Genomic DNA, 18,101 nt, shown 5'->3' with positions numbered 1-18,101 from the left:
CCATTGGCCCAGCTTGCCTGCTTGAACACTAGCACTAGATTATTTATCTAAGAATCCACAGTAGCAGAAAAAAATGAGTGCAAACCTTGATAATGACATCTGTAAATGTTATTGTCTATATTGGCTATTTACCACTCTCACTTTTACCACACCTATCATGGCTGTCTCTGGAATGTTTTCTTCTGCTTAAACAGCATGAGAACATGGTAAACAACACACAAGCTCATATATTAGGCTACAAGACACACATCTAATTTTAAATTTAAAAGTGAAGTAAAATCTTACTAATTCTCTATTTCCACCTTAAGAAAATTAAGGAGCATGAGAAACGTGACTCACAAGAAGAGCCTCTTTGGCCTGTCTTGCTCCTTTGATTGTATGAATCGAAATCAAAATGAATCATTCAAAATGAGTCCAAACTTTTGGCCACAACCATGTTGCTATGAAGCCCCATCCAGCTGCTCACAACTCATTGTGAGAAAAAGAATTAAGTTTTCATTTATGATTCCCTGCCACTCATCTTCCACTGAACCTGAAGTAGTTCCATGGGTTGACCCTATCTATAACCCTTAGAATTGTATCACCTCTTATCAGTTCACCTGTTTTACACAGAAGAGATTTAGCTGCATTAATTAATTACAATCAATCAAATAAATAAATTATCAAAGGGTTTTCACAAATTGTGAACTGCACAGGATTATGAAGCAGTTAATACTACAATAAACTAATGGGTTTGTGGTAAATTAACTATAACAGATCTTTGACAAGGGTTGGCCATCGTGAGTCTAGTGTTCCAGCTTTCTGATGTCACAAGCTGTCAGGATTTCCAGGTTTGGTGTTGGATCCTAGCAGTGGGAATATAAAAAGTTGTGAAAGTGTGTAACAGTAACTGGGAGGAAGAAAACAGTTTGAACTAAATAAAATTATGTAACATAATATGAACATTGGCAGCCCTAATAGGGCCTATTAGGCAAGTCATTTCACAATTTAGAAGCCCTGTATTTAAAGGTTTTGCTGCCAAAAGTTATTTGGTAAATTCTCTCCACTACTAGGTAACTCTTGGATTGAAATGCTGTATTAAGTGTGCATTTTGTTAGCAATTCACTTCAATATGGAGGAGTCCACTCCTATAATGAACTGGGAGCCAAAGAGGCTAACATTTGAGTTACAGTCTTCTTTTTTTGTTTTTTTAAGAGTTGAGAAGAAGCATTTGAACATGCTGAAGTCTTGTTATGTGAATATGTATGCATATTGTATTGTATATGTAGAGTAATATGGGTATTGTATAGATATACATAATATATATTCTCATATATTGTATGAGAATTGCCCGAGACCATAAATCTTAGTTATTGCTCTTCTTTGAAGTTTCAAAATAAAACTATTTCAAATTAAAATAATAAAAAGCCATATTACCCTTGTACTAGTATAGTGAACATGAAAATGAACATAATATTCTAAACTTAGTCTCACTACTGTGTTGTAAAACATGAGCATAGCTTTCCTTAGTTTAAAGTCGCCACTTTTTGCTACATACAAACTTTTTCCATTTATCTAGTGTGATCCCAAAGCACGACTTGGTCTAAGCTTTGTCACTCCCATACAGTTGCTTTCCTAAGTGGGTTCAGACAGCAGTGTAAAACTCCACTGCAAAACTGCATAAGAGTTTAAGCTGCAGATCAGAACATCCGTCTAATCATTTTCTAACTGCGTCATCCAATACAGGGTCACAACGGAACTGGACCCACACACAAACATACACACTCACCCCCAGAAGCCAACTGATGTACCAGGATAGTGAGAGGAAACAAGGTCCCAGAGAAAAGCCATATGAACATACACAATTGCAGATAATCTCAGATCTGGAATTAAACCCAGGTCCCTATAGCTGCTAGGCAGCAAGGATAACCACTGTACCATCATGCCACCCCCCGATCAAACATCTAGTTTTAATTTTGATTAAATGTTTTGATTTCAAGGAAGCACGACAAGAACATTGTTTCAAATCTCATTTTATTTCTTATTTCTCTGTTTTTTAGTTCATGTGAAATATTGTTGCTTTAATATTTGGTTTTACTTTGCATTGTAAGTAAATATATAAATGTTTTGATCCCCTGTCTGATGTTGCCATTGGGCTTAAAGAAACTAAAGCAGATCAAGAGAATACAGTAAACAGAGTACAGATAAATGCTCAGATTGAGGTAATTTAGTTAATAGAGTACTATGGGAATAAGGACCGGGACCACTCATGTTCCCTAATGTATATCAATGATCTAGATACTGGTATTGTTAGGAAACTAGTCAAGTTTGCAGCTGTTACCTGAATAGTAGGATCAGCAAATGCTGTACAAGTAGAAAATGAAATTAAAACAGATTTAGATGAAGACTGGGCAAACACCTGGCAGATGACATTTAATGTAAGCATGTACACACATATTACATGCAGTGTGTCAGGATATAGGGTAAAGTTGTAGAGAGTGTCATTTTGGATAAACCTCCCTGGACTTTCCATTTTATCTGTTTGTAGTAGAGGGATTTCATAAGGAGGGGCTGGTTCTGTTGTAGGGTTTCCTGAATTGAGTGCAAGTGATGTTCATAGTGTATATAATGGTGAGTTATTTGAGCCAAATGGGATGCTATATGGCAGAAAAAAAATAGAAACCTTTTTTGATGAGAATATTGAACTGCAGGGAAATTTAAGACTGATTTTTTTCCTTCTACCATAAGACTGCATAGTAAATATACATAGTCAACAGTGACTGGACGATTCATCAAGAGTGAGGTAAGTATCCCAATATATCGATCATAGTATCAATACATAAACAGACATAGAAAAGACATATGATCTGTAATCTTTATCAAAAGTTTGTATCAAATTTGTGAAATGGGGATCTGATTTAAAATCTCCTGTTCACTGGGTCTTTTTTCTAAGTACAACATTTTTAAACCTGATATCCAAAATATTGTCTTATTTATAATGTTGTTTTTTTCATAAATGAATACACTTAGTAATAACAGACTGATGAAAAGGTGTATTTATTGAATGAATGCACTTCCCAAACCCCCCTCTCTCAGATTAATTACTCTTGTTAACACTTTAGTTTAGAGCTCCATCAATAAATGTACAGTATATAGAGTGACTTTTCGGTCACTTTATTAATACTTCAGAAATTTACTGAACATACAAAGTGTTAATAAATCCTGCTTGCAACACCCAATTTAATGTGTTACGAACATTTTCTGGACTGAACCCCTACAAAATCTTACTGAATGTTTACCACGGTAAAACTGCATGACATTACTAGGGTCCTCCTAGGTTTCCCATACTTATGCCCATACTCATACTGTACTTATTCACATTCTCATCATACTTACAGACTGGCTTTAACATGGTTTCTTAAAGTATGAATGAAGCTTTATGATTTCTTTCTGTGCTTCAGTATCCTTTCTCTGTGTTGCATTACAATTTACTCTGCTTGTAACATGGTACACCACAGTAAAGCTACAGAAGGGGAAGCACACTGGCGAACCCAAATAAGCAAAACAAAACAGCATACAACAATGGGTAAAATTCTCCCTCATCATCTCCACATTAACACTCCCCCAACCAAAACCGGTTGTGAATTCACTATTCTGTTAAAATCAAAATCTACTGTATTGCATGCAACAGAAAAACAGGTTTTGTGTGGTTTCAAAAAGGAAACATAAGCATTGGCTTGATAGCCTCTAATTTTGCTACATTTGAGATGAACTTTAATAAATGTTCATAAAAAGGACAAAATGCAGGAAATGTAGGAAAATGACACTTTCCTTTTTCATACATGGGATTAAATGAATGTTTGCAAAAAGAGCAGAAAGGTTGAAACTCCATCATCATAAAAGAAAAAACAAACCCTTCAACTTAGCCCCATTATGAATATGAGGAACAAATACACTTTTCTGCGGTCTTAATCACTTTACACCCCTTCCTCCATCCCATCAAGGCCATTGCATCACCCCCTTGGCTCCTCTTCAGAGTCCCATAGTCCAAGTGTTATGGCCAAGCTACGTTTCCTCCAGCCACTGCGGTTTTAAGTTGCCAAAGCTGTAAAATATTGCACTCCAAAGGAAAAACAACCACTGCATACATGTGTTCAGCATCATCAACCTTTTACTGTGTACTGCAGACATGTTGGATGTGCTCCTCCAACAGTGAGGTATTAAATAGTAGAGCCTGCACAACAATGCACTCTCCTTATCACAGTCCTATCCAGAATGAAGATCAATAGCACCTTGGATTGAACACAGGTATTCCGTACGTATGCTGCTTGCGTCCTGTACTGTATGTAATTTTCACCTTGTGATCCCCAAATCACCAAATCAAAAGAGTGATTTTATTTCTAAATTGAGTATTTTCTTGCATATGTTGAACAGACATTTCTACTTATCCTGTTTAGTCCAACACATTGTGTCTGAAAATACTACTCTAAACTGAATGACACAAGGGAATATATCAATGTTACACTTTTTAACAATATAACACCTGAGCACTGCCTTTTAGAGCATGTGCACTGCTGTCTGAATGATCCTATGTCCTATGTTTGATCACCTTAATACTGTTCATTTTCGTAATGTATAGTACCAGCTAAGAATCTAGATTTTAGTGGTAGCACAGTAAAGACATACAGTATTTGCACTAGTTGATCCTGATGAATGACAAGAAGTTTTATAACTGCAAATAGTTTTGAAGGATCCATTCATAAATAAAGTGAAAGTCATGAAAAGATTTCATACTGGTTGACCAGCTGAAGGAAACTATAACTGCAATACACCCAGGAGGACAGGTCAGTAGTGTGAGAATGTAACACTTTCCCATCTGTTTTTTAAAGTCTGTAAAATAAAAGATTTTACTTTACTGGACAAATTTTTTTTTTTCAGTCACCTCTATCCAGCCGACAGTCAAGTGTGACGACTACTTAAAACAAATCTTTAAAAACATAGTTCAGACACAAACCATCTGAGAAAAGGGCTCTCATTAATGTATCACTGAAAGAAGTCAATTTAAGGGCAGGAAATCTTTCAGAACTTCAGAATTAAAATTGCAGTTGTGGATAACAAGTCTCGATGTGAAACAGACCTACAGGGCTTTGAAAAAGTATTTATTCCCTTGGACAATTCCCACATTTTGTTGCTGTTTGTTCTTGCAATCAAGACACTTTTAAATAGGACTTTGATTTAGAATATTTACAATCTACTCCAAACTGAGAAAGCTAGAAATATTGATAGTATTTAAACATATAAAAAAATATCAGAAGATTCTCAATTAAGTATTAACCTCTAACCATAAGTATTCAACCTCTTTGCAAAGGCAACCATAATCTGAGGTTCAAGTTTTCGTAGTCACAAAATTAGTGTAATGATCTCTGTGTTAAGCGACGTGGATTAACATTACTTCAGATTAAATACATCTTTCTAGGTACATTCCCTCAGGCAATATCGATTTTCAAACCAAATCTCACATACAGATATGAAAAAAAAGACAATATACTGTACTTGAAACAAGTCAAGGGATAAAGCGTCCATGATTCGACCATAAAAAGTGCACTTTAACACAGAGATTTACATCAAATGGAGCAGCCAGGAAAGCAGGAAACCTGATGAGGATGCTGCTGTGAAGCTTACTGTAAAAGATTTGCACAGTTCCATCCAAGATGGGAGTCACTGTTCATATATCAACAATACCCTGGTCCCTAAACAAATTTTGCTGGCACAGGTGAGAAAAAAAAAAAGTAAGAAAGAATAGACTACTGAAAAAGACTCATCTTAAATCCTGGATGTAACAGACTATAGATGTAGTGGATGGTTTTATAGTTAGACAAGACAGAAATCAAAATATTTGTCTAAACAAAGCCTACGTAAGTGCAGGACAGTAAGTCCAAAACATCAGATCATTGAGTCAGCACTATTCCAGCAAGCATGGTGGTGGCATCAACATGTTATGGATTAAGAAGCCTAGGGAAAATCGATGAAGCAAAGTACAGGTGCATCAAAAGAAAAATCTGCATGAATCAGGCAAAAATCTAAATTGCATTGAAAATCCACATTTCAGCATGTGAATTATCTGAGGCTCAATACCAAAACCATACCGGAGAGGTATGAGAAGAAGAGAGCGATTGTTCTTGATAGACACAGTTAACATGCTGATTTAAATCCAATTGAATATGTATGGTGAGACCAGAGGATTGCAGTCTATCTGGAATGCCAATCATGTCAGAACTGGAGCAATTTTGCCAGGAAAAATCTTTAAAGGTGGTACAGACTTCTCCAGAATACTGACAGTAGTAGCTGTTGCGAAAGGTGCTTCCACCACCTTCTGAAGCTCTGATAAAAGATGCAGTACATAAGTGGCTTAGGAGTATGAATCAGTCATTTTATTTTGTATATATGTATGAAATTTGTATTTCTTTTAATCAATGTAAATTGACAATCCCTTTTAAATTTATATATCTTCTTTGTAAGTTATTGTGACATTCAATCTTCTTGTTTAACAGTGCTAAAAAAAGTTTTAAATTAAAATGTTAATTTGTAAAAAAATAGCCTATATGATCTGTAATTAATGAAAATGGGAGATTATTGACGGGGTGAATACATTTGCAAGGAATTGCCCCTTATTGGTTGTGAGCATTACTATCATATCACTAGAGGTTGCACTAGATTTTGCTTAATGAGCGGTCAGGTATATATCAAATTCACCCATTTTTATGAAAATGTTGTGTTCTACTTGGGTAATTAGTGGCGTATTTGTTCTACTAATGACCTAGACTATACTTGTACCTAATACTAAACTATATACAGTACTCGTACCTTGCCATCTTTGTTTTTTTGTGTGTAGAGTTGCTTCATTCAAGTGATCCTGTACAGAGATCGTGAAATATTCCAGAAACCATTCTCACTGCTAATACCTACCAAACTGCTGCTTACCTTAATGACCAATGTTTTTATATTCCAGAATAACTTTTTAAAAAGATGCATATTATGGACAGACTTGCTGTAGAGTAATGTTTAGAGTAAAGTTCTACATTATGAAGACCTGGCGTACCTCTGCCTCCCTTAACCCTTAATTTGCCCTGTTGAGATAAAATACAATTTTTCTGTTTTAAAGACTTTGTTTTTCCAAGAAAGAAAACAAAGAATCTTCTAAACCTGCATCCATAAGTTGTAAACACTTCCAACTGATTAACAGCAGAAAATGAGAAGTTAGCTTCACTGGATTGATAAGTCATACTGAGCCAAGCAGATCTCTCCTGGGCGTACAACAATGCCCAAGAGAAATTTGAAAGATTAAAGGCTGAAGTCCCATTTTGCTGATGTTTCTGAAAAAAAGCTTTAACACAAACATTCCTGTTGCAGTATGTTTTTGGGGCATTCATAATGTTTGGCATGGTGAGCAAGTTTCCACAGAGTCTAATGATAAATACTGGAAAATAGTTAATACCTTTTCCTTGATATAATTTAGATGAATAAAACAGTCCTCCGTATGCTTATTTGAAATGAACCATGTTAAAATAAAGAAAGCAAATTTCTGTATTTTGTTGCTCGAGTGCTTGTTTACATCTTGCGGTTATCGATTACGGACATCAACATGGGGCCGCTGGGTGCAGGGCTGGGGGAAGAAAGGTCTGGGTAAGGCTGCAGGCCCATCTGCTTGTTGTCCTTCAGCTTCTGAATGACAACTCTGCAGAACTCCTCTGCCTGCTTGTCACAGGTGTCCAGCAGCTGCCTGACTTTGGCTGTCCTGGTGGGCTTGGTGGAGATCAGCTCGTAGTCTTCTCGCATAAGGAGCTCCCTAGACAGAAGGGCATCCAGGGACTGGTTCAGACAAGCCTCAGTCATCTGTGTCACAATGTCCTCCCTCTTCACCTGGATCCACTGAGCGGCTGGGCCTGGCTGTGTACACTGCGGGACAAAACCTAAAACGAGATTCAGAAGACTGCACAGTAAGATAGTGAGGCTGCAAAGCTCAGAAGGTTTCGCTAGAGGTGCATAAATCACTGAAAACAGCAGGGACATTTTCAGACGTTTTGTGGTGATGGGAATGAACTGCATAGCCAGTTTGCAAAATCTCACACTCAAGGATTGTTTGAAGATGCCAGCAAGATTAGATTTAAGGATGCATATCTACTAGTCACAAAATGAGCAAGATGTATTGAATGTCTTTCTCTTGTTTTTAACCATTTTGTTTGTTCATGGAAAGAATAAATGACATTAACAGCCATTTAGCAAAAAAAAGTGATTTACAGGGACTAGGGGAGTAAATTACAGCATCAACAGCTGCTACTGCAATCTCTTGACACCAGGATCTTATTACAGCTCACATGCCAGATGGAGAACATGGCTACATATCTTATTCTGTTATCGTAGCTATTTCCTGAAACTTCATCTTGAGAAAGCCGGCCTTTACACTAGCTTAGTTTTCCATAAGCAAAATTATAAAAGTGAGAGAGAGAGGTGTTAATCTTATATACTGCAGCTCTTCCACATGAAAAAAAAGCTAATTGTGTAGTCCTGACATGCTGCCAGTGCTTCATTTTTGTACATTGGTGGTATTGTTGAGTGATTATTGGTCAAAAGGGACATGCAATACCTGCTGTGCATGGCTGCAAAGTCATGTAGCTGAGCTTCTCCTCATACTCTGTTTCTGGGATGCTGGGCTTGAAAGGGATATTGAGGTCTGGCTGATGTTTGGCAGTTTGGTATGTGCCCTCCTGCAGGTTATTCTCCAAACTGGGTGCAATAAGGGACATGGGAAGATCCTGCATTGGGCTGGTCATACAGGACAGAGGATTGGCATCAGAAACACCTGTTTCACAGAAGAAAGACAGAACAATCTATTCTTCCCTCTGTTTAGCTTATATACACAAAAGGGTAAGTACTTCCAAGATATTTATGTTCCTATAAGCTCCAATAAATCTCAAAAGCCTCTGCCCTCAGCCTAGAAAAGCCATTAAGACAATGCAAAACCTTTTATGTTTCAGCAACTAAAAGGCAAAGGTTATAAGAAACAGGTAATTTTGACATTTAAATAAACTGCTTTGTAAGGACAAATATAACAGGGCATGAAAACAAAATGCACACATTTGGTAACTACAGACAGACTTTTGTTTAACAAATCTGTCAGCCTCTGTGACAAAAGCCTCTTTCTTAATGAACTTGAACTTGAACTTGAACTTCATTGCCATATGTAACCGGTATTGGTACAAAGGAATTCTTACTTACAGAAAGTCTCACGATTGTAAAACAAGTGTAAAAAACAAAACAAAGTGCAAACAGTGCATCAAGATAATATACAAACAAACAGTAGACAATGTGCAAGTAAACATGTAGACAGTTTGAATGTAAACAATACAGACGTGTAAACAATGACTGGAGATGTGCAATAGATAAGAAATCATAAAGAGGTAGATGGTGATGATGTAGGTGTGGTCCGAGGGGGATGGCTAAATGTGTTAGCCAATCTCACTGCTTGTGGATAGAAGCTATTGAAGAATCTAGTGGTAAGTGTCCGTATGCTCTTATATCTCTTGCCTGAGGGCAGTGGGGTGAAGAGCTCATGCCCGGGGTAGTGACTGTCCTCTGTGATGGCCAGAATTCTACCACGGCAGTGGTCCTCATAGAGCTGTTTAATCTCGGTGAGACCGCAGCCGATGATCTTCTGGGCCATATTGATCATTCTCTGCAGTGCCTTTCTTTCTCGCGAAGAGGTGTTGCCATACGGTGATCCCGTTGGTGAGGATGCTCTCGATGGTGCAGCGGTAGAAGTTCACTAACACATGTATTGGCATCCCCCATTGCTTGAGGCACCTCAAGAAATAAAGGCGCTGCTGAGGCTTCTTCATGATAGAGTCAGTGTTCACAGTCCAGGTTAGATCTTTAGAGATGTGAATTCCCAAAAACCTAAAGCGGGTGACTGTTTCCACTTCCGTTCCATCAATACTGAGTGGGCTGCGAGTGTGTGGCCTGTGTCTCCGAAAGTCCACTATTAGCTCTTTCGTTTTCTTTACGTTCAAGTCCAGGTTATTGCTATGACACCACCTAAGCAACTGTATGACTTCATCCCTGTAAGTGGACTCGTCATCATCACTGAACAGTCCTATTATAGTGGTGTCATCTGCAAACGTAATGATGCGGTTATTGCTGTGTCTTGCTGTGCAGTCGTGAGTGAACAGGGAGTACAACCTTGGACTCAGACAGCAGCCTTGTGGGGTTCCAGTGCTCAGGGTGAGTGGTGTTGATGTTTTATTGTCTATCCGCACCACCTGTGGTCTCTCAATAAGAAAGTCCAGCAGCCAGTTGCAGACAGAGTTGCACAGACCTAATCCCCTGAGCTTTGTCACGAGTTGACTGGGTATGATGGAATTGAATGCTGAACTGTAGGCCACAAACAGCATTCTCACATATGAGATGAGAATGAAGTACTAGTGCTAATATTTCTCAAATTTCATTAGAGGTACAGTAAGTACTGTATATTCTAGTGGTATGCAGGGAGTGTTTGGTATGGGGAGGGGAGCCTCTGATTAAGAGTGATGCCTTGCTGTGGAAGCCACACCTAACGTGAATAAATGGAATGAGCCACAGGTGTGGGAGTGGTTTAAAGCCACACTGAATACTTCCCTGAGAGGGAGAGACCCAGTAGGACCACAGTCTTGCTGCAGCTGCAGTGCTGAGAGGACGTGGGAGACTAGCTCTCCCGAATGCAGAGGCTCTGCTGTGAGAGAGCCAGGCTGAAGCACGACAGTAGCGGGTGTGAGATGCTACTAGACGGGGCGATGTTAGAAGAGAACAAAGACTGACTAGCAGCTGCAGTAACCCCTTGAGGGGTTGGAGAACGACAATCCCAGAGGGGATAGTGAGAAGAATTACCTGTGAGGAAAGAGTGAGAAGGGAGACTGACAGACAAAGTTTGGGGGAAACTGACATACAACATGGAGCTTAATGAGGTCAATGGATGATTTCAAGTTCAAGTTCAAGTGTATTGTCATTATACTCATACACAGGTATATGGTATAACGAAATGCTATTTAGCTAGCTCTCAGACGGTAAGCAGTACAAAAAAACAACAATACAACTGAAAAGAAAAGAAAGACAGAGACAACAGGTAATGTGCAAAACAACAACAGGCAACACTGGAACGAATAAATACCTCAAAGAATCAGTTACTGTACCTGCATTTGTGCGTGGAAGTATGTTATATTGACTTTTGTTTGGCTGATCCAACTGCTTTAAATCTAGTTCACAAGGACATTCTTCACTTTCTGAAAGGTAAGAAAAAACAGCACAATTACATTGAGATAGCACGACTAAAAGTAATGGTTTATGTCATCAGTATTTTACACCGTAGTCTGCCATACTTCACTGTATATGCCACTTAAGGTGTGTGGTACAAACTAATTCTATTAAATGTCTTTTACGTTTATTCCATTCACTAGATGTGTCTACTTTTCTGTATAATGGAGATACTACTGTTGACAGCTGGCATACACTGAGACTTCAAGCACACAAACTCCCACAGTTAAGTGCAAGAATGCTTTTAAAGCATCCTTAAAGTTGGCACAAGTTCAAAGCACCCCAGTGACACTGAGGCTTGACTGAAGGTGGTGGGACAAAAATACCAACCTAAGTGAAACGGTGATTTCACTGAGTAAAGAACCTGAAACACAAACCACAAAGAAACTGTAGCAAAGATAAGGATGAAATCTAGTTGAGGGTCGAATGATTCCCTTGTTTACGTTCTCCACTGATCTCAGTGACTGAACTTAATTTGGATAAACAGATATCTACGAGTTAAAGGTCTGAATGAGTTCATTTCAATGAGTACCAATGAAACCTGCAAGTTGTTCAAAGAATTGGATTTTACCATCCCCAATTTTACTTAACTGGGTTAAATAAACCCATGTTGGGTACAACATGGAGATCACATGTGCACCAGTACAGAATTCCCCAGGCTAATCTGCGAGGCAAACCTGCCTTTGGAAGCCGGTGCACTGCTGACAGTCAGGAACTGGGGCTGAGACATCTCTGCTTCCTGCGAGGAGCAAGATCCAGAGGCAGAGCTTGTTTCCTGCGGAGTACATAGAGGGAATCAGAATGACAGAAAACAGTATAGAGCTTATTTATGGATTTATTACATATTTAGTTTGCTACAGCTCCCCACAGATTGTTAAAGAATCTTTTTATTAAACAATCTTTATCCCTACATCACTCTGCTTTAGACTTACTAAGACTTCTCTCTACTTTATTATATTTGACTCTATTTTTACCACAGCTGTGTGGCAAAGCTTTAGAAATGATATTCATGAACCCAGTGGTTATTTGCCTAAGTGCAAACTCAGCCTATAACCCTAATTAGTTCAGGAGCAAAGAAACTTGGATCAATGTTTTTTATAAATCACCTCTCAGATTTCAGAATCATGGAATCCAATTCACAACTGAAAATTATAATAATGATTATTACATTAAAAACTAAATTGGAATACAGTAGATATATTACTATAAATTGGCAACACAGATGACAAACAAATGTTTAGTAACTGACTACTAACTCAGAAAATACCCATAATAAGTATTCTCAGTCACAAACCAAAGTACACAGGTTCAATTAAGTAGCACAGTTGCAGAAAGGGACTATACAATGTTTGTTCTGAAACAATCGTGTTTTCCTTTGACTTCAAACAAATATTAATAATATTTTTTATAATACTATAATATACTTAACTTATTAAAAGTGTGGCGTGGTTAATGGTTGTATTGAAACATAATCTCCTTCAGTATTTGTAAATCAAACCGACTGTATTTGGAGTGGGGCAATAATGGAAAACACCACAGCCATTTCATGTTTAACAGAGGCAACTGAAAAAGGTTTTACAGAAAAGGGCTGTCGTACTCTTAACATTTTTTTAACAAATGCAGTTTGGTTTTCAATGAAAAGTCTACACACAAGAACACTAAGATGACAGAAGACAAAAACAAGACTGACCAGCCAAGGAATGTTGTCTTTTATTATATTTAGAGTTTTTTCTTCTTTGGAGAATTTCTTCTCACATAAAGATCCTGAGGAATAAGCATGCCTGCTAAATAACTAGAAAAAGAAAACAGAAAATGCAGGAATCACAATGAAATAAAAATCAAAAGCTGACTGCCAGGTTCAAACTCTGTATAGCCTCAATGCTCACTCATGGGTTATTTTAATGTATTTTCCTGATGCTTATGTGCAAGTTACATGTATAGCCGTTTATATATAGTTAGACATTTTACTGTAGTAATCTAAGTGATGGAGTTTTCTTTGTGGTACAAAAAGATTCCAGTTACGAGTTCAGAGCCCTAACTACTCCTCCACATGAAACAAAAGAAACTGAGACAAATCAGAAAGATAGGTAAAAGAAAACATTTACAGAAAATCTCCAGAAAGTAAAAGAGAAAGTGGTTTGCTACTACAAAAATGAATTACGGTACCTACAGTATATGGTAGGCTGCCTTGTCAAAATGGAGTAACAACAAAGGGGTTTTCATAGACTAGTATATAATTAATGTACATACTTCACCCGTGTTCGTAATTAGAGCATAAAATATAAGTTATTGAGAGGCTGGAGCCTGGGCTCCCCTATAGACAATAAGGAAAGAGCAGCAGCCAAACATTTTCAGTGTCTGGATTTCTTCCAAATCTCCCACCCTTTTACTCAAGACTTTCAGCTCCCCCTCACTCTCAGTCTGTCTCTCAATTTGCCCTATTCTCTCTCCAACTGCTGTGACCCACATTCATGTGAGAATTTCATTCAATTCGTACTTTAATTCCAAACATTGAATTACAAACAGGTTTAGTCTTTGAGGCTATAGTCTTTAGTCAGGAAGGCAACCTGCTGTACAACTGTACATAAACGTACAGTATTTCTAAGGTTTAATAGCAAAATTCTTTAAAATTATTATCTTGTATTTGCTTTTTAAACTCATTTTAGGGAGGTGAAAAATTATAAACGTGTTTTCAGTTTACTGAATTCTGTTATGTTTAATTCTGGGTCATTACTGAAAAAAACAGCATACAAGGATGTACTTACTTTAGCTTTTTTCACTTCCAGCACAGCTTCTAGAACCATGATTTCATCAAATCTTCTAACCATAGGCTCCAGTTCAATCAAACACTCTTCAGGAGAAAATAGTAAACACTGCTTAACTAATCATCATGGTGTGCTTCTTCTCTTAATTTCTAAAATTGTACAATTAAAAAAGTGATTGTTGTAATGTCAAAAGGTTTTGTTTTACTTATACCATGTTTTTTGGTACAATACTTGGATGCACATACTGTACTGTAGCTTGAATAATTATACAAATACACCACAAAGACACCCACAAAGACATGAATCTCATAAAAGAAATGTACACATTTGTGATATTAATTCAATTACCCATAGAATACTTAACTCTCTGGGTGGCCTACATTTTCAAAAATTATGGCTCCTGATTTACTAAGAGGAAGTGCATTTATAAACAAGAACAGGAGGCACACCTTTCCAAAAAGAGTTATTCTGAATTGCCTCTACCTGATTTGAACTTTTCTAATGGTTTTATATTTATGATCAAAATTAGATTTCACTAAGAAGAGTTTTCTTCATTCAGTATATAATAAACTCAGTAAATACTACGTATACAGTATACCTTTTGTTAGTGACTTACTCAGAAATGAAGGGCGGTCGTCTGGGTTACTGGCCCAGCCACAGCTCATCAGGTCGATAAGAGTGTCTCTGCTAGGAATCTCAATCGGCAGGCTCTCAGGGCCGGTGTCAGGTCGGCTTCCTCGCAAAACGCTAAACATGATCTGCATGGGGTTAGTAGCTTCTGTGCCACAAATTAACAAATAGGAACATGAATTTTCAAAGAGCCGCCCTCCAAACACACTAAGCAATGCTTTAAAAAATAAAGATATATTAACCTCCTGTGCTACCTTGCACTGTACAGTGCCCTCCTGATTTATTCATACCCCGATGAAAAACTTTATCCAATCTGTTAATCCTTCTGTTATTTATGTTTATTCTTCCTTTTTCACCAGGTATATATGCAGAACTAATTCATGAAATGGGTTTTATATTTAACACCAAAACATAAAAAGTACAATACCACTAAACTGAGATTTCAAGGTTTCAAGGGAAGGACTCAGGTGCTGAATCTTAGTAGAACTCACACATAATTAGTTAAATAGTACTAAAACTGTACCACAGCTGATATCATAATCTAATTAACAATCATTTCCTTCATCTGAAAACATATAAAAATATAAAAAATTCTGAAGACAAAAGTGAGTGTTTTTATTTCTCAACTCCATTTAGGAAAAAAACAAGACTTTGCTGTTACCTTCAAAAGGTATTTTTCTTGACAAAACTTCCCACATAATTATCGAATAACTGAAAGAAAAAAAACATGAATATTAAAAATTAAGTATCAGAATACTGTATAACATCCAAAGACTTTTGTTCAGTAAGATTCCTCATCCATTGTCCAGTAACTACATGACTCAATCTCACCCTGATGCGCTCAGGTCTTGGTGGCCACCAGTGACTCAGTACAGAACAACTTTGTAATCTATGGTCTGCGAATATGCTCTCTGTTCTTGTATGATTATAAAACCACAACAGAATGAGAGGAATGTCACTTAAGCCTTTCAGTCAAAGAGGCTGTGGAGGTCCTGTCTGATGGCATTGCTGTCTGTATACTGTAAATGAAGCCTTTCAGCCAAGGGATGAGTCTTGTAACTCCTGCCTGAAATCCACTCTGTTCTTCTGCTGTCTGTTTCAAAATGGGAAAACAAGATAGGAAACAAATGTCCAGACACAGTCCTGGTAGAATATTCATTTTTTCACTGATTTGTACAAGAGGATAAATAAAAAAACACCTCTCTCTTTAATAATTCAAAATAACAAAAACATGAAACTTCTGTCAAAAAGGTCTTCTTTATTATGGACAAATTCAAGTCTGAAAAAAAGCCATTGTAACTAAAAGTAGAGAAATAAGAAAAAGCAAACAATTGGTAGAATAGTAACTATGCTGCCCATATAAAGTAACTCACTTCATATTTCACTGAGAAAGTAGTGATTAAGCAAATAAAAAAATGTAATTTATGTACAGTAAATTGTGCAATGTACAAAGCAAAAAGCCCCGTAAAACCTAAGAATGCATTAAAAAAAATCAAATGCATTAAAATAATTTAATACACAACAAAACTAAATGTGTTTATCTAAAAGACCTTCGGGATCCATTGGATTTTTTCTTTCACTGGTCTGAGTTATACCAGATTATTTTGCTATATGAAATCCACAATTTCTAGTTGATTACAGTACTCCTAGTAATTCACCACTGAAACCTGAATATTTGCTCATTCTGAAGGCTACACCTGACCAGGAACCATTTTCTTCAAAACCGGCACTCATGACCCTGTCAGTATTCCCTTGGCCACCCGTGAACATTCTCCAGCTACTTTAGTCTCTCCTCAGTTCAACTGCACAATCACCTGCCACTTACTGCCTTAGCACGCAAACGTCATACTGGTCACCTAGTCTGGACTCAAACACAGGACGCTGTGAGGCAGCAGCAATAACTGCCATAGCACCATGTTGTCAATTATTTCATGGACATGGGTAAGAAACAAAAGTAACTTGAAAATTTAGTACTTAATCCTTAATCCTTGTTTCAGATTCTCAAATTAAAGCATTAAATAAACCTACACATACAGTAACACAATGACTACAGACATAAAAGTCAATTATTGTTTTTTTTTATGCCCGGGATGACAGACTCCAACTGGCTTTGCCTATTTCCCTCACTCACTCTGCAAAGATAACCGCAACATGCCTTCTTCAGACTTGTCTTGAGCACAGTTGTGTACTAATGGGAAAATGGGGTTCAGATCTGGAGGAGGTGACAGTAACTCGGTTGAACTAACTCACTCAGGGTGACACCAGGTGAATCAGTGTCAGATTTAAGGACTTGACCAAGAACCTCCAGGTTACAAGCCTGGGTCACCAAAACTCCTTACCTGTACATATCATGCTTTACATCACCTCGTCGGTTCTTAGAGGGCTCATACTCCTCGGGGGGCATATAGATCACTGTACCCCCCATTTCTGGAGGCTTAGAACCAGATGCTTTACTAATGGACAGCTGGCGCCACTTAGAAAGTCCAAAGTCTGCAATCTGTGAAAAGAAAAAAAAGAAAACAAAACGTATCATAGTTACTTTAGGCTGGGCTATTCTTCAAGTTAGTGTAGTTTGTTCACCTTTGAAGTAAATAGTTTTCTTTTCCAAGAGAGCTGCATTATGGTAAAAAATTAAGTACAGTACACCCCCTTAAGATTTTATGGTTTAATATACTGTACTTAGACATATTTGATCTTCACCTAGTCCTTACCAAATCCTAATAGTAGATAAAACTAACCCTTATTTAGTAAATAGCACACACAAATTCTACTTTGTCACTTTTAAAAAAAAAGCATTCAGTAGGCAGAATCAGATGCACCAAAACATGTGCAAATTATTAGTTAATCATCAGGAAGGGATTCCACCTGTATACAAAATAAGAAACTTTGTCAGTTTAGTCTTAAGCACTCACATTTGTGGTAACACTTTATGGCTAGATCAAAAGAAAACTAGACAGTCTTAGAGAAAGATCTGTTGCAACTTTTTACTCTGAGAAGGGTTACATAGCCATTTCCAAACAATATGAAGTCCATCTTTCCACAGTAACAAAGATAATCTTACAATGAAAACATTCAAGACTGTTGCCAATCAACCCAGCAGTGTCCGTCCTACCAAATCCTCTCCAAAATCTGACCATATGATGCTCCTAAATGTCTCACAAAACTCCAAGGTTACATCCAAGGATCTACAGACCTCTCTCGCTATGGTAAATGTCAAGAGTTCACGAGTCCACCATCAGGAAAATATAGAGGGAAGCCAGGAGGAAAGTGTAAAGTAGCAATGCTGATAATTTCTTATAAAACTAAGTAAATTTATTTTGCTTTTTAAATGCTGTTTCTTTCCAAGCAGAATGGCAATGGTCTTGGTCTTTTGTAGTTTCCAGT

General features: G+C 37.4%; 1 protein-coding gene across 1 annotated transcript in view; it reads right to left on the bottom strand.

Annotated features, from left to right (window-relative positions):
• Positions 1 to 3,020: 3,020 nt before the first annotated feature.
• The window catches only part of ripk2 (receptor-interacting serine-threonine kinase 2), a 31,743-nt gene continuing 16,662 nt past the window's right edge, over positions 3,021 to 18,101 (bottom strand). The window contains exons 4-12 of the mRNA XM_088643338.1: positions 17,057 to 17,214; positions 15,379 to 15,428; positions 14,704 to 14,865; positions 14,088 to 14,173; positions 13,013 to 13,114; positions 12,000 to 12,097; positions 11,202 to 11,287; positions 8,624 to 8,839; positions 3,021 to 7,949 (exon numbers count right to left, since the gene is read on the bottom strand). Of these exons, the coding sequence (XP_088499464.1) occupies positions 7,588 to 7,949; positions 8,624 to 8,839; positions 11,202 to 11,287; positions 12,000 to 12,097; positions 13,013 to 13,114; positions 14,088 to 14,173; positions 14,704 to 14,865; positions 15,379 to 15,428; positions 17,057 to 17,214 (1,320 nt within the window). The 3' untranslated portion in view covers positions 3,021 to 7,587. The remainder of the gene's footprint in view (positions 7,950 to 8,623; positions 8,840 to 11,201; positions 11,288 to 11,999; positions 12,098 to 13,012; positions 13,115 to 14,087; positions 14,174 to 14,703; positions 14,866 to 15,378; positions 15,429 to 17,056; positions 17,215 to 18,101) is intronic.

The sequence above is a fragment of the Lepisosteus platostomus genome, chromosome 8 (assembly GCF_059453375.1).
Source record: "Lepisosteus platostomus isolate fLepPlt1 chromosome 8, fLepPlt1.hap1, whole genome shotgun sequence".
NCBI classification, from domain to species: Eukaryota; Metazoa; Chordata; class Actinopteri; order Semionotiformes; family Lepisosteidae; genus Lepisosteus; species Lepisosteus platostomus.
This window is presented reverse-complemented; position numbering and strand designations above follow the sequence as displayed.